This window comes from Nansenia antarctica (assembly GCF_963989245.1).
Source record: "Nansenia antarctica genome assembly, chromosome: 6".
Lineage (NCBI taxonomy): Eukaryota > Metazoa > Chordata > Actinopteri > Argentiniformes > Microstomatidae > Nansenia > Nansenia antarctica.
The window spans coordinates 49,880,680-49,903,538 of record NC_137676.1 but is presented as its reverse complement, the minus strand read 5'-3'; the positions used below and the strand labels follow the sequence as shown (position 1 = coordinate 49,903,538).

The 22,859-nt window shown below is 49.0% G+C and overlaps 2 protein-coding genes across 2 annotated transcripts; both read left to right on the top strand.

The window, feature by feature from the left end:
- Positions 1-842: 842 nt before the first annotated feature.
- Positions 843-19,559, top strand: LOC308160663 (putative helicase mov-10-B.1; the record flags this gene model as incomplete). The annotated part of the gene is made up of 14 exons (XM_080534606.1): positions 843-970; positions 1,749-1,848; positions 2,690-2,913; positions 3,114-3,210; positions 4,121-4,265; positions 4,421-4,676; positions 4,928-5,068; positions 5,899-6,034; positions 6,644-6,801; positions 6,973-7,140; positions 7,285-7,397; positions 7,594-7,790; positions 7,909-8,006; positions 19,433-19,559. 14 exons carry the CDS (start codon positions 843-845, stop codon positions 19,557-19,559), a joined length of 2,088 nt encoding a protein of 695 aa, XP_080390732.1.
- Positions 19,560-20,242: 683 nt separating this feature from the next.
- On the top strand, positions 20,243-22,139 carry LOC308160662 (putative helicase mov-10-B.1; the record flags this gene model as incomplete). Its single annotated transcript, XM_080534605.1, has 8 exons — positions 20,243-20,256; positions 20,320-20,437; positions 20,587-20,778; positions 20,905-20,976; positions 21,115-21,240; positions 21,332-21,420; positions 21,501-21,619; positions 21,782-22,139. 8 exons carry the CDS (start codon positions 20,243-20,245, stop codon positions 21,841-21,843), a joined length of 792 nt encoding a protein of 263 aa, XP_080390731.1. The 3' UTR covers positions 21,844-22,139.
- Between the last annotated feature and the right edge of the window lie 720 nt (positions 22,140-22,859).

Sequence of the window (22,859 nt, the reverse complement as noted above, 5' to 3'; positions counted from 1 at the left end):
TCCCCACAACCTCTCTCTGGAGGACTTGTCCCTTCTGATCCAATCCATCACACTCACACACACACACACACACACACACACACACACACACACACACACACACACACATAAAGACACACACGAACGCACGTGCACACACACACACACACACACACACACACACGCACGCACACACACACACACACACACACACACACACACACACACACACACACACACTCACAAGGGGATGGTAGCCATGCAGGGTGTGAAATATCATACTACAGCGAACACATTTTGCAGTGAAAGGCAATTTGTTCAGCCTGTGGCCAATTCACACAAAAAAAATCACACATTTTTTTAAACAAATAAAATCAAGCAAAATCCGTTTCTGATTTGAATGTGCTTATAAATATCAAACGTTAGTCAGCAGCGCCCTCTATAGTCTGAAGTAAACACGACCAGTAAAACAAGTCCACGCCCCCTCTCCATGTGATTCGGCAATAAAAACAACAAGAGCAACAACTCACAGTTTCGAACCATCTGTTTCGTGCAGTTTTGCTTGATTATAGTTTCCATATTTCCGACAAAATTCCCTATTTTTGAAGATCAATCGCAATCCTAGTCATTCGATCTTTTAGTCAAGCATAGTCCCCCACCCCTCCCTTCCGATGCGCTGATCGGCTCTCGGTTTCGTTTCTTCAAACTGGCAGGATTTCTGGAGAATCTGAACAGCGGCGCCGTTTCCTGACAGGCTATAACTACTCGGTAATGCTATGCAAAAGCTCAGATCTGCCCTGGGTCACTTCACATTCCTTGGCTGTAATTGATCGACGTAAGGATCCAGACATCACATCAGCATCATGCCCGTCATCCCCTTCAAAGAACGCCAACAGATTGGCCTCGACTTCATTGAGTTCTTGGGAGAAAGAAGATCCCTAACAAACAAAAGTGAACTCAAGGACATTTACAACACGGAATTTAGAAACAGGTAAACACATACATTGTTTTATATTATTTGAGTATGAGAAAACTGCTGTCAGACTTTGCTATTGTGTTGTTGTTGTTTTGGAGAAACATGTGTGTTTCCTCAACATTATCAGTGTAGTTCTGTGATGTAGTTAAGAGGATGCTAGGATGCTAGCTTTAAAACACTTTTCCAACTGACACTTAAGGCTGACTCATTCCCATAGCAACACAGGCAGGTCTTAATTAGACTGGTCGAACCTGAGAATAAAGACTCGTCTAAGGCTGCTTAGACCAGTCTTAATCTATGTTTATGCAACTGATCATCAGAGTTGACTGGTCTCCGATTTACAGATCCAGCTAAAAACTAAAGCCAAGGAATTAGTTTCGTATTCGTTGGCTGCAGATGAGAGTACAAACAGGGCGGACACTGTCCACCTTTCCATTTTCATCCGGGGGTGGATGCTCAGTTTTCTGTCACTGAGGAACTCATGTTGTGTAATACAATTGCATGTCTTAAATAACTAACTAACTAACACACTCAACACACAACACACTGACACACTCAACACACTGACACACTGACACACTCAACACACTGACACACTCAACACACTGACACACTCAACACACTCAACACACTCAACACACATATCTATGCTATGGTTGTATATTTTTAAAAAAATACATTATGGCTAGCATTTTTAGTTCTAAACTAAACAGATGGTCAGTTTGCATATTATTTGAATAGCAAGCTAATACTGTACACTAATACTGTACCCCCTCCCCCCCTTGCTTCACAGGAATGGAGTCAAAGCTCCAAACTTTAGCTCAGTTCTCTTCGCTCTAAAGAGGTCCTCCAAAGCTAAGATTTGGGCAGGAGAAGTGTTCTTCCACCCCAAGGTAAGAGCACACTACAGGCACCAATCGTCATCTTTCTCATGCCAGTAACTCTTGGTCTGGCAAGTTTGTCTACCAATACGTTTATGGATTGCTTCAGATGAGATTATGATGTTATTATTATGTTCATGTTTACACTGAGACACAGGGTGACACTAAAGTGACCTCCTCTACTACATCTGCATTGATCTGAACACATAAGACAGCGGGAAGCCTTGAAACTGGGTTTTACTCGAGATCTGGGCAAGATACATATTTGAAATGTTTTTAAATATTTTAGAAACGTCAGGCTTGCTTAATTTAATCTTTCAGGCAAAATGGAAGCTATGGAGGAGTCCCAAGGCGAGACTGAGCTAATTAAACATCACAAGTTTTTACTAATAATATTGAAACCACATTTTGAAACCAAAACCAAATACATACTTTGTCACCGTCTGTTTCACACAAAACCTGCAGTTAATCATTCAAGACTGATAAGCAAAGGAAGCGATACTTGACTTTTGAGATTTTATAACATGTTTGGATTCACCTTTGGATTCACCCCTCCCCCCCTCTTCATCCTTGATATCAGGATCCAGATGAAGAGATTACCATTGGAAGTTATAATGTAAGACTGGAGATCCAGCCCAAGTAAATTAGCCCTAAATTCACCCCCTTAGGCTGAACTGAAATGGCATTGACTGAATGTAGAACTTGTTATCACCATGTATCCTGTTACTGTCCAAAGACTGGTTAATGATTGGCCCAGACTCACGCCCTAACCGCACTGTGAACGACAGAGAGATAGATAGAGCTAGACTGACAGATGTGGAGTTGTCAGCTGACCTATGTTGTTCTCCTCTAGGTCAGAGTGTTCTATCAGGACCAATGGCGAAGCCAGCGGCAGCAGGGTTCGTCCAATGTGAATCCTGTGCAGAACGGAGCGTCTGGGATAGCCAATGGACTGCCTGGAGTGTCTATGGCATCCTCTCCTGGTCCAGGCAAGGGACCAGAGGTGGTGTCAGGGGTGCGAGCCCGCAGGGAACTGGCAAACATCATCCTCCAGAAACTCAACGCCAAGGAGACCAGGTCCAGAAACCGTTCTTCCCTCTAGCCTAGCCTAGCCTCTGGTTATTCAGTGTTCGCAGACCTGAACGAACTGGAAAAAAGCTACCTCCCTTTTTACACCAACAAATTACAAAGTTAAAAGGTTTACACCTTGTAGTAAATATCTATCTCACGCTCTGGCAAATTTCCTCACCTTTCGCACTTTCCCTCTAACTACTCAGGGCTGCGTTCATCTCAGAGAAGGAGGGTATCAGGATCACATCGGACCACGCCATGGCGGATGGATGCATTTGCTTCAGCATAGAGAGTATGGCAGAGGTAATGACTGGTGTTTGTACTTATAGGAGAGAAAGTGTCTCACCATGGCATGACCAGACCTTATCAGTCTCGTCCTTGAACTATCTTCCAGTTTCTCAACATTCCGATCCCATGACTTAAATGGAGGTACCCAGATGTTCCTCTTATCTCTCAGCCCAGCACCCAACCGCACATGAATGTATATACACATTCCTCTGCATTGTGTTCTCTAATACATACAATGGTAGTAGTTACACAAACTGATTAATAAATGCAACTATAGTTATCCAAAAATGATTCATAACTGCAAGTATAGTTATCCAAAATGATTTGCCTTCCACACTTGCTAACCACAAGCCCATTCTGAGTACCTCTTGTACTCTAGTGTAGTAGACATCTGCTCCCTACACAAGCTCAGTGTGGTGTAGCCTAGCCATGCCAAACTCACCCCAGGGAACCAGGTGGAGGTGCTAAATCAGACCAAGGTCACAAGTTACACTATCAGCCAAACGTATTTAATAACATTGTTTTGGCGCACCCACGGGTGTGTCAGGCTGTGCCTGTGCCAACCAAAGAGGCAGCTGGCACACACAAAACATCAGATGCAGAATGCCTTACTAAAACGTTTTGTTCCAAATCTAGGCTATTACGGTCTAAATATAATAATAACAAATTCAAAATTACTTTTTGCAACAAAAAAAACATACCACATACCACATACCATACCACAAGCCAACTTTGTTTGGTTATTTCAAGAATACTTCAGTGACAAATGTAGGAGATCGTTGGTCATTAATGCAAATCACACTTTTAGGGGTTCCGCATGCACATTCTGTGACAGAACATAGACACACAGCCTCTGTTTTCTATTTAGAAAGTGCTTTTCACAAAATCAACAACTTATCTCCCCCCTCCGTCCTCCATCCCCCAGGTGTACGTGGTGCGTCTGTTCATAGAGAACTCTGGTTCCAGCCTGGTCCATTTCACCTACTACTCTGCCCTGCACCGGATGAGCTGCTTCAACCTGAAAGACGAGAAGAAAGTAACTCGAGCCAACCCATGCAAGCTCAGACCAGGCAAGAGTGATACACGCATAGACGCACACACACGCACACACACACACACACACACACACACACACACACACACACACACACACACACACAGTCTTCAGTCATGGGCTTGACCCTATATAGTACCAATGTTTAACTCATTCCCATGCCGTCCCCAGGTGAGAGCTATGAGATCCAGGTCCAGTTCCAGTCCAGCCTGATAGGGTTCTACCCAGCCACCCTGGCCTTTGAGTTTAAACCAGACCTCTTGCCCTCCACCCCCGCGTTCCACATTGTGCGTTTCATCGAGGCCCAGTATGAGACGGCGCTGGCCAAAGAGCTAGCGCCCACAGCCCCCTATAAACCCCGCTCCATAATGGCCCTGCAGATGGCCTCCCAGCCATACACCATAGAGGATGGAATCCCTCCTGAAAGGTAACACCCCCCTGACTGATACGCACCCTAGGAAGTGGCCAGGGGTAGCTAATGCTATTGCTTATCCTGTTTTGGCAGATGATGCTTTGACTGACATTCAATCAAGCACACAGACCGATTTGATTCCTCTTTCTCAACAGTATCTACGTTAGGTTTCCGAAAGAAAACACAAAATACTTAATGTAGCATGGACTTCAAGGTCATGGTATTCAGTCCCCCCCTCTATCTCTCTCTCTTTCTTCCCCCCACAGTCTGTCTGTGCGGCGTCTCAAGTCGGTGGTGCCCCTGAAGGACTATAAGGTACCTGCGTACGTGAGAGAGCTGATTAGGTTCCTGAACGACCAACCCTCCTCCTCCTCTCTGTCCAGCAGACAGAACCTCCACTCTGCTAAGTAAGTGTTCATACTGTATTTGTTACACACATTTTTCATTAGAATCGATCTCAGATGTAGCTAGCTCACACAGTGTTATACCGTTTCACCTGCATGGTGATATAGCGTGGGAGTACTTATCTGCAAGTTCAGGCAGATATTGACAAGCAGAAGTGTGTGGTTGTCAGGCAAGCTCCCTGCCCCACCTACTAATGAGTGATTAGTAGATCAATATGACTTTATATAACAGTCAGTTCCACCCTCAGCCAAGACAGGCTAGAATTCCAGGGACTGGTTTCTCAGGAATAGATTAAGCCTAATCTTTGACCTTAAACAAAAATGTTCCATGAAGATTTTGCATTGAACGTAAGTTTCTGTTTTCGTGAGGCAATATGGCCCGCATAGATAACATGGTAAAGCTGGAGGTGATTAGATAGAAAGGCCACTGAGATATCCTAATGGGGTCAGACTAAACCATGTGTACCAATGTTTAAATTAGCAAGTGTGTACTGTGCAATGTCATCTCCATGCTAACCCCCCCCCCCCCCTCCCAAAACCAAACCACAACAACCATCACAGAACTGCCCTTGATAATACATTTATTACATGCATGTTTTGGACACCTTCCAATGGTACCAGTGGCCAAAGTAGGGAGCTCGGACTCCTGAACTAAAATGTTTGTCGTTGACAGTGTAGTATTGTCTCTCATAACTCTCCATACACTTACAGTATCTGTTCTCTCCTCTGTTTGTGTCTTTGTCATCTCTCTCTCTCTCTCTCTCTCTCTCTCTCTCTCTCTCTCTCTCTCTCTCTCTCTCTCTCAGGGCTGTGTTGGAGGCTCCTCTGAGCAGGAACAACTACTCTGAGAAGTTCCAGTTGTTGCTCTATCTGGAGGAGTTACAGATGGAGGTGGATATAAAGAGATACAACATGGAGAACGAGCCCATGGTCAGGGACACCAGGGACAAGAAACTATTGGTGTTGCAGGCGAGTACACACACACACACACACACACACACACACACACACACACACACACACACACACACACACACACACACACACACACACACACATACACACACACTGCTCTAACGAGGAATTCACCTTGCAAGGATGCTCTCTCGGATTATTATTTTTTTGGCCCACAGCCAGGGTTTCCTGTGCAGCCTGACCCATTAGTGTCAGTAGGGTGGATCCTTGAAAAGTGAATTAACAGTTTCTTGGGGCTCTGTATTGACAGGCCTTATAGGGGGGAATTGAAGGAGAAAAACATATAAACAATTCTCTGATATCTATGTATGTATTACAATGGTTGGCAAATAGGCCTGTTAAGAAACTCTCCACCTTTCCTGTCTTTCTCTCTTGGAAGACCAAGGTCACTGGGAGGAGGGGGGTGGGGAGGGGAAGATGTTTGACATATAATGGAATGCAGGGAGATAGAGAGAGCTAGCTTGGCTGTGGCTGATAACATGTAACTCTGCTAAAGTTCTTTAATAAACCAAGAAGGTATACACTGGGTCAGTACTCCTGTGCTCATTCTAATGACATATCTACATGGGGTTCCATTACTTCTACAACACACTCCTCTGGCAGGTTCCTGGGGTGTCTGAGAACAGGCCGTCAGTGCTGAGGGGGGATGCCCTGCTGATGACCCGGCCGGGGGAGGGGGCCAGAGGGGAGGCGGTGGTCAAGTACCGGGGCTACGTCCATCGTGTTGAACTGGACCAGGTCAAACTGAGCTTCAACAACAAGTAAGAACCAGGATAGCCTTGAGAGTCAGACGTTACATGTTACTGTTTGTGCATATCTAAGTTGAATAGCAAAATTGTCAATAAACAAATAAATCATGAAAGGCATCACAATTTCTGATTCATCTGTGTGAGCGTGTTGACAGTCTCTCTGTGCCCTGTGGTTGTTTCTAGGCTGCTAAAAAACTTCATAGATGGTATGAAGTTCAACGTTGAGTTCACAGTGAGCCGCCTTACCACCCGTCTCCAGCAGAGGGCAGCAGAGCTGGTGTCTGAGGGTAGCCTTGGAGATGTCTTGTTTCCCTCAGCCAGCACACAGCAGCCTCAGCTACCCACACTCAAGTTAGTTCCCCTCCTACAGATGGCCCCCCGTAGGGACTTCAGTATCCTCCTCCTAAGCCCCCCTGCTCCCACCCTCCATTCTAACTCGAATCCCAACTGAAGCCTAACCTCTCTTTCTCTGTCTGTTTCTCTCTGTCTTTGTAGACTATTTAACAGAAACCTGGAGAAGAACCCAGAACAGTACAAAGCTGTTCAGCACATCGTAGCCGGCTCATCCAGACCTGCTCCTTACCTGGTGTTTGGCCCGCCTGGAACAGGTGTGTGTGTGTGAGTGTGTGTGTGTGTGTGTGTGTGTGTGTGTGTGTGAGTGTGTGTGTGTGTGTGTGTGTGTGTGTGTGTGTGTGTGTGTGTGTGTGTGTGTGTGTGTGTGTGAGCGAGCGTATGTTTGTCAATGTGCTGTGTGTGTTAACGTGTGTGTGTGTGTGTGTGTGTGTGTGTGTGTGTCATCCTCAGGTAAGACTGTCACTGTGGTGGAGGCCATTAAACAGTTGGCGAAGACTCAGAGCTCCGCCTATATCCTGGCCTGCGCTCCGTCTAACAGCGCAGCAGACCTGCTATGTAAGGAGATTGTAGAACACGTGGATGTGCGCAAGGTGTTCCGCATGTACGCCAGCAGCCGGAACCCATGGGACGTGCCTGTTGAACTACTGGTCAGAGCTGTCATTGGCTGTTTGATTACTCAATCCTTGCCATCTCAGTCATCCACTATATTTAGTTGTTATGGGTTATTACTGATTGTGTGTGTGTATGTTGTGTGTTTTAACACAGGATTGTTGTAACCTGGATGGGGAGAACTTTGTGTTTCCCAGTAAAGAGGAGCTGATGGAATATACGATCATGGTCACCACCCTGCTGACTGCTGGAAGGTAAAGCTAACCGCTTACATATCCCAAATACTAACAGGTATAGCTGTATATGTGTATATATGTGTATATATATGTGTGTGTATGTATGTATATACATATATCGCTAGACACATATACAGTGGGGTGCAAAAATGTGGGAATCCCTAGTCAAAATGGCTTTTACAATTAATATCTAAGTGAAGAGAAGCAATCTAACCTATTACAAAGTTAAACATGACACATTTTATCACATTTTAAAGCAAGATCAAAAAGTGTTTTAAACTTTTTACAGTTTCAAAATAATAAAACAAGGAAAAAGGCCTTGTGTAAAAGTTCGGAACCCTGTCAGCTAGTATTTTGTAACTCCTCCTCAGGCAACTATAACAGCTTGCAAACGCTTCCTGTAGCCAGCTAAGAGTCTTTCAATTCTTGTTAGGGATGCACGATATGCATTTTTTTCCAACCGATACCGATACCGATGTTTACCTGCTTCTCGTGGCCGATAACCGATATGAGAACCGATATGAGAACAGATATAATTTCACAGTTGATAACCTGTAGTTCATGCACACCTGTAGTGAGGCTATGTAGTGAGCAAAGATTGATGATTTAATATTCCATAGTGATCTCACCAAATCTAACTTACATCACTATTGTTAACACAACAAAGAGAACACTTCTGACTCTTCAAATGTTCATTTATTATTTCCTCTAACAAACAGAATCTGTTATACAGTGCACAATGCTTTTTTTGCCAAGATCTGGCCTCCTTTTATGAAAACAAAAAAGGCTCACCTAAGAGTAATTAGATCAAAAAAGTGTCAAAAATAAAGTGCATCTTGTCTATCCCTGTAAATTGAAAATGCATAAATAAAATATCAAAAAATAAATAAATAAAGTGCATCAGTCAATACAAAAATAAAGACTTTTAAAGAATCAAATGCCTGTTCAATAGGCACAGCAGTTTTTTTTTCACGGCTAGGCTACCTTGTTCTGCTACTAGTGCTTGATATTCCTTCCATACAGCGTGCTTGCAATGGTGAATCTTAAGGTGATTCGTTGTGTTGTAACTCGTAGACCTTTGCCCTCCTCTCCGAACTTTTGTCGAACTTATGTATTGCAAATTGCAAACGCACTATCTGCCTCAGAAACTGTGAAGAATGTCCACACCGGGGAAGGCATGTTTCGCTCTCGTCTCGTCTATACACTGCGTGCCTGTACGCAGGCGCAGCATCATGAGCACGGAAACCGGAAGCAGAAATATTTCCGGCTTCATATTATCGGCTAAATATCGGATAACATTTTATAAAACCGATAAATAACGATAAACATTAATTTCCCATTATCGGGCCGATAAATATCGGTGCCGATAATATCGTGCATCCCTAATTCTTGTTTTGGGAGTTTTTCCCCATTCTTCCTGGCAGAACACCTCTAGCTCAGAAATATTATTGGGCCTTCTTGCATGCATGGCATGTTTGAGATCTCTACACAGATTTTCAATAATAAGTCAAGTCTGGGGACTGTGATGGCCATTCCAAAACCTTCATCCGTCTTTCCTGGAGATACTTCATGGTTGATTTTGAGGTATGCTTCGGGTCATTGTCTTGCTGGAATACCCAACCTCTCTTCAACTTCAATTTATGGACTGACCTTCGAACATTAGCCTCTAGAATGTCTTGATATTTGGTTGAATCCATTCTTCCTTCCACCCGCACAATATTGCCTGTGCCCCCAGCTGCTACACAACCCCAAAGCATAATGGATCCACCTCCATGCTAGCTGTTCTTCTCTACAAATGCTTCACCCTTTTTTCTCCAAACATACCTTCTTTGGTTGTGGCCAAAAAGTAAAATGTTGGTTTTGTCAGTCCAAAGCACATTTTTCTAATAGGCTTCAGGATTCTCAAGGTTTTCTTTTGCATACTTCAGACGCTTAATTTTGTGTTGAGGTCATGTAGGTCTTTGTTGTTTAAGGTACGCTGTATTGTTGTCCTGTAAACAACTAGACCGTTATCTGCTACTCTTATTTGCAGCTCTTTTGCAGTGATGTGTGGGTTCTTCTGAACATTTCTCACCAGATCTCGGGCCATTCTATCTGAAAATTCACACATATTGCTCGCGTGCCATTGGTTAAGCTGCCGCGTGCCATGGGTTGCCGACCCCTGGTTTAGAGAAACCCATGGGTTTTAACACCAGACACAACAGACCACCGCAGTCGGATACTTTAGAAGGCATGGAGTTACTTCAGAATATGTAGTTCAACCCTAGAATTGTATTCACCTGACTCATTGAAGCCCAAACGAGTAAATCACCTTGGTCTGGGCCTTAGTAATCATCTTCTCAAAAGGCAACAAAGAATAATCCAAAAGGGTTCCCAAACTTTTGCACAGGGCCCTTTTACTTTTTTATCATTTGAAAAATGAAATTAAAAAGAAACTGTAACCAGGGAGTAGCTGAAAAGGACTGTATAATTTAGGAAGGGGCTGGTTATCTAACTAAGGGAGCTAAATAGGCAGTATAGGAGGATACAGGCAGGGGGCGACAGCAAACAGTTAGACTGGCAGTTAATGTCGTTAGCATTAGCAAGGGAACTAGCATTAGCATTAGCCTTCAAACAACTAGCATTAGCATTAGCGCTACAAACAACTAGCATTAGCATTAGCGCTACAAACAACTAGCATTAGCATTGAAGCTACAAACAACTAGCATTAGCATTGAAGCTACAAACAACTAACACACGGTATTACAGATGAACAACACATTTATTACACGACGGTGGTATACATCCCCATATATACATTCCCACCCGGCCGGCCACACACACTCTCAATCACTCACTGATAGTCTCTGGCCTGAACAGGCTTATAGTCCAGTGGCGTGGTGCGCGTTGAGGCCTGGTTGAATGGCCTGTGCGTCGATGAAGTGGTCCGCGTAGAAGCTCCGCTGGAGTCTGTGTTCGCTCGTGGAGGCGACGATTAATGTCCAGCTGGCGTCCCGCTTGGTCCAACGTTGAACACAACTGAAACGGGCTACCGTGGTACACTCGATGATCGCTTTCCTGGCGTCTTCAGTTGCTGCACGGGGTGCGCGCTGCTGAATCCGCCATCTTGGATCGGCTTCTCGTTATTCTCTCTCGTACTGCTTCTCTCTCGTTCTGCTGCTCACCACACACTGACTGACTCCGCCCTTCCGTCTCTTATATACCACCACCGAACGTAGCATCCGGGTCACAGACACACCCCGGATACTACGTCATCAAACATATGCATAAAACATTACAAGAATAATACATATACTTCACGAAACGTATATAATTGTATAGAAAATAACAAAGGAAATACTAGGGGCAAAAATAGGGCTGGTTTGGGGAAACTAAACTGGCACTAAACTGTGGGCCTTCACAACAGCCGCCCCATGAAACCCTCGGTTTCAGTTAACTAAGAAGGCACACTGGCTAGGCTGCTCTAGCAGCGTGAGGTAGGAGGTGATAGTGTCCTGGCTAATTTGAGGGAGCTCAATCAGGCGTGCCACAGGTCGGGTGTAAGTGCGACCACCAACGTCCACGATGGCCGTCCGCACCCTTCCATCCGGACCCGGCAGGACCTTGGTCACTCTGCCTGTCTGCCAGGCGGCGCGTGGAAGGGACTGGTCGATCACCAGTACCACGGCACCTTCGGACAAGTTGTCTCTCTCCCTCGTCCACTTCTGCCTGACTTGCAGGGTCGGCAGGTAGTGCAGTATGAACTGCTTCCAGAACTGGTCCGCGAGCACCTGGCTGTGCCTCCACCATCTTCTTCCGGTGAGCTCTGCAGGGTCGTAGACTACCTGAGGCAGTGCAGAGTCTCGCCGCCCCATCAGCAAGAAGTTAGGCGTGATGGGATCCAGATCTGCTACATCACTGGAGGTATAGCCTAGGGGCCGGGAGTTCAAGATGCCCTCAATCTCTGCTAGTACAGTCTGGAGCACCTCATCGGTAGGCACCTTCTGTCCGAGAATGGTACGTAGGACGTTCTTTACTGAGCGAATCTCCCGCTCCCAGGCTCCCCCGAAGTGTGGAGCATTTGGGGGGTTGAACTCAAACTTCACTTGCTGGGAGGCGAGTCTGTCACGAGCCTCCTCAGTCATCGCAGCGTAGCTCGCCCTCAGCTCGGCCTCACCACCGACGAAGTTGGTGCCTCTGTCCGACCGGAGGGTCTTAGGGGTCCCTCTCCTGGAGGTGAACCTCTTGAAGGACATGAGGAAGCTGTCGCTTGTGAGCTGGTGCAGAACTTCCAGGTGCATTGCTCTCGTCGTCAGGCACGTGTAGATGATGCCCCACCGCTTTTCGGAGGCTCGCCGGTTTCGGACTAGGAGTGGCCCGAAACAGTCGACCCCAGTAGAGTGGAACGGAGCCTGTCTCAGTCGCAGCCGGTCCTCGGGCAGATCGGACATCATGGGCTGCGGCGGCGTGGCTCGCCACCTCTGGCAGTCCGAGCAGGACCTTTGATATCTCCGTACCGCCTCCCGTCCATGGAGTATCCAGAATCTCCGTCGTACCTCCGCGAAGACACGCTCTCCACCCGCGTGCTGCACTTTGTCATCATGGTGCTTGATGACCAACCTGGTGACCGGATGCTTAGTGGGAAGCACGATGGGATGCTTCGTGTCCAGGTCTAGATCTTGAGCGCGGCGCAGTCTGCCACCCACGCGAATGAGAACACCGTCGAGCTCTGGAGCTAAGCCGCGGAGTCTACTGTCCGAGGGGATCGGCTTCCCTTTCTCGAGACACTCCCGCTCTCGGGAGAAGGCATCCTGTTGGGCACTCTGCAGCACCAGGAGCTCCGCCGCGGTGTAATCTTCGGCGCTGAGCGTAGTATCTAGGGGTAGACCGGCCTTGGAGCAGAACATCCTCTTCTGCAGCTCTTCGAGCGTCTCACACTCCTCTCCTGGAGTAGTCGCAGGGTCTACGACCTGGGTGACTCCGCAGAACAACGTCTTACGCAGCTCTTTGTCCTCTCTGTCTTCTGCTAACGCCGGCGTGGCTGGCCACTCTGACTCCCGCTCCTGTAGGAAGTCTGGTCCCGTGTGATACAGGTGGGGCTCAGACAGATCCTGTAGAGTTGCCCCTCTCGTGATGACGTCAGCAGGGTTCCTCTTGGTGTCTACATAACGCCAGCAGTTCACCTCAGTCAACTCCAGAATCTCGGCGACTCGGGTGCCCACGAACACCTTGTACCGACATGAGCTGGACTTCAACCACTGGAGGACGGTAGTGGAGTCTGACCACATGGTGACGCTCTTCAGAGGTAGCTGGAGCTCGTCGAGCAGGAACCTTCCCAGTTGCGCGCCGTTCAGGGCAGCACACAGCTCCAGTCTTGGGATGGACTGTTGCTTCTTCGGCGCCACTCGGGAACGTGCCAGGACAAACGAGACGTGGACTTCACCTCCAAGCTCTGCCGCTCTGACGTATGCCACGGACCCGTACGCCATCTCCGAGGCGTCGCAGAATACATGTAGCGTGATGACACTCCTCTCTAGGTCCGTGGAGGGAGGGAAGTAGCTCCGCTGCAGCTTGATGTGCTGGAGAGTGGGAAGTTCCTGCTCCCAGGCCTTCCACTTCTCTGCTAGGTGACGAGGCAGAGGATCGTCCCATCCTCGTTCTTGGGCCCACAGCTCCCGGACAAGCACCTTGGCCACCGTCGTGAAGGGAGCGATATATCCCAGTGGGTCGTACTGGCTCGCTAGAGTGCTGTATATCGTTCTCATCGTGACGCGTTGAGGCTTGGCAGGCTTATTGCGATAGCGTAGCGTGTCCGTCTGGAACTGCCAGATAAGTCCGAGCGTCATCTCCTGAGCATCATCTGGTGAGTGAGAGACCCAAGCCTCGCTGCTGGTCGAGGTGGCCTCCTTCGGGAGGTCTCTGATGACTTGCGGGTCGTTGCTGGCCCACTGGCAGATCTCAAATCCACCCTCCTGGAGATGAGCACGCAGGTCCTGGACTAGCTGACGGGCTTCCGTGGCTGTCTTCGAACTGTGAAGGCAGTTGTCCACGTAAAAACTCTTATGGACGGCGTCAAACACTCCAGGAGGTGCCGTCTCCTGCGCGGCGTGAGTCTGTAGCGCATAGGTAGCGCAGCAGGGGCTGCAGGTTGTCCCGAAGGGTAGCACCTCCCACTGGTAGATAGAGGGGTCGGGGTCGCTCGGGTCCTCTCTCCAGAGAAACCTCATGAGTGGCTTGTCTTCCTCCAACATCCTGACCTGGTGAAACATTCGCTTAATGTCACCACTGACTGCGATCGGCTGCTGACGGAAGCGCACCAGAACTCCCAAGAGGGCTGGGGTCAAGGTTGGACCAGGGAGAAGATAGTGGTTGAGGTTGAGCTTCCCCACCTGGTAGCTACAGTTGAAGACCACTCGGTTCTTCCCGTTGTGGTGAACATTGTGGTGCGGGAGGTACCAAGACTCGGCACTCTGGTTCGCCTCGGCTGGCTCAAGCTTCTTCACCAGACCGGACTCCGTCAGTTTCTTCATCTCCGTTCGGTAAGAAGCAGCAAGGACTTCGTCCTTCCTCATACGCTTCTCAGTGCTGGTCAGACACTGTAGGACGGTTCGAGGGGATACTCGAAACTCTGGCATGAGTTCTCTGCGGAGTAGTGGTGTGACGTATCTCTTAACGCCCTGGACTTCGATACGCACTGTCTTTGCTTTAAGGAGGTCCAGGGCGTAGACGTCCTCCTTTGACCGTACGTAGAGCTTCTCATTCTTGTAGGGCGCAACGTCTAGCGTCCACAGCTTCTGGACGTTGTCTAGCAGCGCCACATTCATGGAGTCCACACTGGTGTGAAGGCAGTTGATGGTCTGCACTTCTTCGGTGCGGACATGGAGGGATGACGTAGCTCTCCCGTCTCTATCTCTCCACTCGGTAGCGCCTTGGAGGGCCCACCCAAGCGCAGTCTGAACAGCCATCGGGCAGCCTCGTGGTCCTCTCAGCGGAGGACGGAGCGACACGATCAGTGCAGCGTTGTCCGAGCCGATGAGAAGGGTTGGCTCCGCTCCTTCTATCGGATGTAGTTCTACTTGCCGTAGGTGGGGATATCTTGCGCGTAACCTCTCCAGGGGGTAGTCGTAGCGGGAGAGCGCTAGCTGGTCGGCGGTGAAGACATTCTGAAGCCGATGTCTATCCGACGGCCTCCCCGCCGGGGAGATAGAGAAGTTGATTCTCGCCCCGGTGACCTCTTTAAGGTCGCGACGTATCGTGCGCAGAGTCAGCTTCTCCTCAGTCCCGTGGAGCCCCAACCGGCGCACTGCCTCCTGGAGGAGGATGGTCCGTTCCGACCCGTCGTCTAGAACGGCGTACGTGTCGTACTCAACGTTGTTGTGGTGGAGTCGGACCTTCACCACCTTCAGTAGGACCTTGGAGCCGCTGCTCTGGGTTGGGTCTAGGTAGTAGACAGGGGTTTCCTCTTCCGGTGCGCGACCGGACCTAGGGCTTCTGTTGCCCTCCGTGGACCTGGCGAGGGAGACCTCGTGTAGGATGTGGAGGTGGACCTCCTCACAGCGGTTGCACTTCCTCCTCAAGGTGCAGTTCTTCGCCAGATGGTCGCGCCCACAGTTCCAGCACCTCTTGTTCTCCTCGAGCCACCTCTGCTTGTCCTCGGTACTCAGGTTGTTGAAGTCACTGCACTCATTGAACCAGTGCTCGCTGGGGCAGTACGGACATGGCGGTGGCCCTCTCCGTCCCTTTTGAGGGGGTTGAGAGGAATCCCTTCCCTCAGGTCGGGTGGTCTTCTCTCTCCGAGGCTCCTCCTCCGTGTGCAGCACTCCTACTGGGCGTCCTCTGTTCGAGCTCGGCCGGTCCCAGCGGTCTCCCTTCTCCCTCTCCTTCTTCGGCTCAGCGTAACCCATGGCGTCTACGTTGGTGTCATGCACTTCCTCCAGTAGGAACTCCGCGAAGGCAGCCATGCTCAGACCCAACTTCCCGGGGTGACGAACGCGCTGCTGTCGCCGGAACCTCTCCTGCCGGAAGCGTGGGATCTTGCGGAGCAGCCGCTCTACGTTGGAGGTGCTGTTGATCTCGCTGGCGCCAGCTGGGCCCTGCGTCTTCAGCATCCCAACCAAGGTGTGCACGCGGAGCGCGAAGTCATCCAGCGCCCGGTCATCCTTGATGGGGGCCTGCTGTTCGAGGGCTTGCAGTTCAGCAAGGGCGTGGTTCCAGGGACGACCGTAGCGGGCATCCAAGTCAGCGAGCGCTCTGGTGTAAGGTGTCGGTGCGGAGGCATGGGCCAGTACCATGTTGTGGGCTCTGGGGTTCCTCACATGCTGAAGGAGAATCGCATATTTGTAGGACTCTGAGCAGGAGTTGTCCAAGAGCGTGTCTAGGCAGATGCGTAGCTCCACATACTGGCTCCTGTCCTCGTCCTTGAAGAAGGGGAACTTGGGCCCCTCCACCTGGGGGAACATCCTGTAGTGGATCATCGGTGCTGGAGTGACGGTCTGGGTGTCCGGCCTGCATGCATTTTGGTGCACTGGAGGACCTAGGGGTGTGCTACGCTCTTGGGGGATGACTCCCCTCCCGGGCAGCGACGCTGGCTCCCTCTGGGCCGCGTAGCGGTCGGGTCCCTGGTCCTCTTCCTTCCAGGTGGTCAGCTGGGCCTGTAGTTGGACAGTCCTGGCGGGGGTCATGGAGCCATCGGCGGGGGGTTCAGGAGATGGCACTCGAGAGGGCCGTGCGGATGATACTCTGGAGCTACAGGCCGACGGAGTTCTGCTGATGCACACGTCGCGCATGGTCTGCATCATTTCCTCCATCTTCTCTGCGTGCAGTTGCTCTCTCGCCATCTGCCTCTCCGCCGCGCGTTCCGCCCCCTCCATCTGGAGGCGCTCGCGCTCGTACTGGATGCGTTCCCTCTCTAACGCCTCCTGGCGCTGTCTCTCCGCCGCACGTTCCGCTCCGTTCATCTGCCTCTCCGTCTGGAGGCGGTCGCGCTCCATCTGGAAGCGTTCCCGTTCTAGCGCCTCCTGGCGCTGGAGGCATTCACGTTCTAGCGCCTCCTGGCGCTGTCTCTCCGCCGCGCGTTCACGTTCTAGCGCCTCCTGGCGCTGTCTCTCCGCCGCGCGTTCCGCTCCGTTCATCTGGAGGCGTTCGCGTTCTAGCGCCTCCTGGCGCTGGAGGCGTTCACGCTCGAACTGGAGTCGTTCCCGCTCTAACGCCGTCTCGGCCTGTTGGCGCTCCCGCTCTAACGCCATCTCGGCCTGTTGGCGCATATATTCGGACAGCGCGGCACCACTCCCTCTGGAGTGCAGGCTATCCGCCCCAGAGGCAGAACTGCCCACGGAAGCCCTGGATCGGTAGGAAGCCACTGAGCGGCAGGAGCTAGGTCTCGAGCGCGCCGTACTGGGAGGCAGATCGTTAAGGCTGAGGCCCTCCCTCTTCCGCCCGCAGGCGCTGTCGGACCGGGCCTCTCCTTCCTGTTCTTCCGTTTCCACGGCAAAACCCTGCGGTTCTGCCATCTCATCCTCAGGCTGGTGCTCTTTGAGGGCTGTCTCACTGCTAGCCACCCGCTCGCCGGCGGACACCTCGGCCTCTCCGACCACTGTATCCCGTGGAGTGCGCTCCTCGCTACCACTCAGTGAGCTTTCGAGCTCAAGCTCATACTCCTGTAACCTCGGAGGCAACCGCGGGACTCTCTGTGGTCGTGGCTCTGGCTCAGGGGGCGGAGAAAGGGGGGTAACTGTCTGGTCTGGTTGGCTGCGCTCAGCCATGCTATCACTACACTACCTATCCGGCTCGAAGGACCAATTGTAACCAGGGAGTAGCTGAAAAGGACTGTATAATTTAGGAAGGGGCTGGTTATCTAACTAAGGGAGCTAAATAGGCAGTATAGGAGGATACAGGCAGGGGGCGACAGCAAACAGTTAGACTGGCAGTTAATGTCGTTAGCATTAGCAAGGGAACTAGCATTAGCATTAGCCTTCAAACAACTAGCATTAGCATTAGCGCTACAAACAACTAGCATTAGCATTAGCGCTACAAACAACTAGCATTAGCATTGAAGCTACAAACAACTAGCATTAGCATTGAAGCTACAAACAACTAACACACGGTATTACAGATGAACAACACATTTATTACACGACGGTGGTATACATCCCCATATATACATTCCCACCCGGCCGGCCACACACACTCTCAATCACTCACTGATAGTCTCTGGCCTGAACAGGCTTATAGTCCAGTGGCGTGGTGCGCGTTGAGGCCTGGTTGAATGGCCTGTGCGTCGATGAAGTGGTCCGCGTAGAAGCTCCGCTGGAGTCTGTGTTCGCTCGTGGAGGCGACGATTAATGTCCAGCTGGCGTCCCGCTTGGTCCAACGTTGAACACAACTGAAACGGGCTACCGTGGTACACTCGATGATCGCTTTCCTGGCGTCTTCAGTTGCTGCACGGGGTGCGCGCTGCTGAATCCGCCATCTTGGATCGGCTTCTCGTTATTCTCTCTCGTACTGCTTCTCTCTCGTTCTGCTGCTCACCACACACTGACTGACTCCGCCCTTCCGTCTCTTATATACCACCACCGAACGTAGCATCCGGGTCACAGACACACCCCGGATACTACGTCATCAAACATATGCATAAAACATTACAAGAATAATACATATACTTCACGAAACGTATATAATTGTATAGAAAATAACAAAGGAAATACTAGGGGCAAAAATAGGGCTGGTTTGGGGAAACTAAACTGGCACTAAACTGTGGGCCTTCACAACAGAAACCTTGCTTTAAAATTTGCAGAAAGGAGTCATGTTTAACTTTGTAGCATTTAGTGTTCAGGTTTGCTTTCAATCACTTGGAGATTAATTGTAACAAACATTTAAACCAGGGGTGCCCAAATGTTTGCACCCCACTGTATGTACCAGGGTTCCCACGGGTCCTTGAAATCCTTGAAAGTTGGTGAATTTGAGAACAAAAATCTAATTTTTGAAAATAGACATGGGTCATTGAAAGTGCTTGAATTTCCCTCTATAATTTTTTATATATATATTCAAAAATGTTTTACTCAGCTCGTCAACTAGTAAATAAGTCTCTGTATTGCTTAACTTTACACATATTTCACAATATATTGTTTTGCTGTGCTGTGGTAGAGAAGACAAGAGACCCACACACAATCTAGTGTTCACACATTCAAGCCTCTCTTTTTAATTGTTGTCTGTGAGCAGATAGTTCCTATTATATAAATTCTCATCTAGATCTGTCTCAAACTATGTCTTGTTGGGTCCTTGAATTTGAGGGAATTGAGTCTTGAAAGTCCTTGAAAGGTGCTTGAATTTGATGTTTCAGAAGGTGTGGGAACCCTGATGTACATACATCCCTAGATACAATGGTGTGTGTGTGTGTGTGTGCGTGTGTGTGTGTGTGTGCGCGTGTGTGTGTTTGCGTGCGTGTGCATGTGCATGTGCATGTGCAGGCTGGTGACGGGGGGAGTTCCTCTTGGTCATTACACCCATGTGTTTGTGGACGAGGCAGGACACGCTTTGGAGACAGAGTGCATCATCAGCTTGGCTGGTAAGAGAGAGGAGCAGAGCTTCCTTTGATGCATGATGCTTGCTGTCTAGAATGTTTTAGTGGAAGTGAGACATAAAAGTCTGTTTGAGTCCTGTCTGGAGAGCTTCTAAAAGTGTGTGCTGTGTGCTGTGTGCTGTGTGCTGTGTGCTGTGTGCTGTGTGTGTTTTCTGTGTAGGGCTGCTAAAGGTAGGGAAAGGTCAGGTGGTGCTGGCTGGAGATCCTAAACAGCTGGGTCCCATCCTCAGATCCCCCGTCGCAATAAAACATGGAATGGGTGAGTGTCCCACTGTCCCTATGTATACTGTCATAATGGAACATACATGTATGAAGCTGCTTCATATTCTTTATTAAACGATGCTTCTTATATACACAATGCCGTTTTCCACTGACACAATCATCAGTATGCTGTACAGTACTGTGAATTAGACTCATTAAGTCAATTATTCAGTCCATCAATCACAGGAATAACCAAATAAAGAGAGAAAACAAGACTCATGAAAGGCTTAAATGTTTTCTAACCCCTTTCTCCTTCCAGGTCTGTCTCTGCTGGAGCGGCTGATGTCACCCCAGGTACCCCTGTACCAGAAGGATGAGGAGGGGACGTACAACAACCGCTTTGTCACCAAACTGCTGCGCAACTACAGGTGCAGTAGTATTTCGTATTAGTGTGTTTCTCTTCATAACCCAAACCCCCCTCAGCTGTCCTTTCCAAATGTATCACTTCCTGTTATCTGACCCATTCTGTTTTTGTCTCGTCTCTCTTTTTCTCTCTTCCTGTCTTTGTCTCAGGTCCCACCCTGCCATTCTGAAGATTCCCAATGAGCTCTTCTATGACGGAGAGCTGCAAGTGTATGCTGATGAGATAGTCCGCAACTCCTACTGCAATTGGGAATACTTGCCCAAAAAGGTACTGTGAACGCGTGTGCACACACACAGGTTTTCCAGTGATATTTACCATTGCTTGACAATCAAGAAAATAACACTCTTTAATGAGGCACGCAAAGATACAATCTCTCTCTATGTCTCCCTTGTTCCCTCGCTCCCTCTCTCTCTCAGGGTTTCCCAGTGGTATTCCACGGGGTGACAGGTCGTGACCTGCGTGAGGGGAACAGTCCGTCATTCTTTAATGCAATGGAAGTGGAGGTGCTGATGGACTACCTGAGGAAGCTGCTGCAAAACCAGGGCAAGAAGGGCATGGGCACCATCGCTCTCAAAGACATCGGCATCATCGCCCCCTACAGGAAACAGGTGGGTGGACAACCCCAGGACTTCAAGTCAATCATGAATCTACCTTTTGACCCTGGGGTACTAGCAAGAGCAGTTCGTAGACAAGTTGAACCTGATCATGTGGCATGATTTTGTTTTATCTCTCAGGTGGAGAAGATCCGCATAGCCATCAGAAAACTGGAGAAAGAGCTCAAACTGATGAACATCAAAGACCTGAAGGTATGGAGATCCACTGCAAATCTGTTGGCTATCATGCTGGATTCCTTAAATGTATTTGAGTGGAATGCTTTATCACTATACCCGTAGTGATGTGTGTGTGTGTGTGTGTGTGTGTGTGTGTGTGTGTGTGCACTGCAGGTGGGTTCAGTGGAGGAGTTCCAGGGACAAGAGAGGAAGGTGATCCTAGTGTCTACCGTTCGCAGCAGTGCCAAATATGTCAGAATCGACCAGCAGTTCACCCTTGGCTTCATAAAGAACGACAAGGTAATGGACAGCCAGAGGACACACACACACACACACACACACACACACACACACACACAGTGTTGACCTGTTCCATCTCCTTCCTGTTCAGAGGTTCAATGTGGCGATTACCCGAGCCAAAGCCCTGCTGATCGTGGTAGGAAACCCCTTAGTACTGAGAGGAGATTCCACCTGGGGCAGGTGAGTTTTAGCACTGTTCAGATGGAGGGAGCAGTGAACCCCTCATGTGCAGTTGTTTCATATTTCTCTCTCTCCTGTAGATTTATCCAGTATTGCTCTGAGGGAGGGAGGTGCCCAGGGTTTGACTGCTCCGAAGCAGAGGGACCGGAAGAGGTGATGGAAAGACTGGCTGCTCTTTGCTTACAAGCAGAGCCTCAAGGTAACACCCAACACATACATCCCTACACCTGGGCATGATGCAAACTCTCCTTGAATTCATTAGCTTGAACATTGTTAATGGTATGTCATTCTCAAGGCTAATGTGTTTGTTTATTGTTCTCCCTCTCCCCCTCTCTCACTCTGAAATATCGCCCCCCCCCAGTGGAGACAGACGAGAGCCAGCTTCAACAGCAGCACGATCCAGAGTGGAAGAATGAGCTGTGAGTGGACTCCAGGCTGGACCAGGTCTCTATTACTACCTTAAACTGGAGCCTCAAAACTCAAATGATCTGGAATCATTATTTACATTTTAACACAGAAAAAACATCCTCATGAAATTTATACAAATGTCTCCATCTTTACTCTGTTGTACGTAAGCAATCTCACAGCGGCTCCTCCTCCTATGATCTTACATGAAAAGGGATAATTATAATGATGAGGAGCATCTGTCTCCTTGTATGTGGTGAACACTGCCCACCCCTTTTAGTGCTCTTATCAATGGTGCTCATTGAACATCTCAGGACCCCCCTCTCCCATCTCAGCCCAAGCACTGTTAGACAGATACATGATGCCTTGGTAACGCCCGCTGACACATTGTCTGAATATAATTTCATAAATAAACAGCAGCCAAGCCTCTATTCTAAGCAGTTGGTGGTCCTGTATCAATTTTTGTATGCAACTTTTTTGACGTTGTTTTCTGTGGGTTCTGTGTTTTCAAAGTTGTGTGGAATTGTGATGTGCTAAACACTGGTTACAAGGAAGACATAGTTCTGGTGGTCTCTTTTTGGATTAAACCATTTCAAAAATATTTTATTAACATGATCATCTCATCCAGACATTAAGCACGCTCCCCAGTTCTGTTTCTAAATCAGCATCACAATCAAGGTGTTCTCCAAACCTGTGCTGCTGTCTCTGCTTTAGAACACAACAGATGTGGGACATGATGTGGAGCATGTGTTACATAAGATCGAATCTGCAACAGTTCTGGGAAGGTCTTTACAGGCCAGGTTTGTGACAACAGGCCATTGATCGGCTTGTTGTGGGAGTCAATTATGGGCCTATTTGCATATAGGGTTCCGTCAGCAAAGCCATAGGATCAGTGGAAACCCAAGGCAGCCAGTGGTCTAGCAGACTAGTTCATCTTGGCACACTATTGGTTCACAGAGGTTCCCCAGGTGCGTCATTGAGCAGGGCTTGCAGTATGCTGATCTGGTGCACAGGGTCCTGTATAGACTGAACAC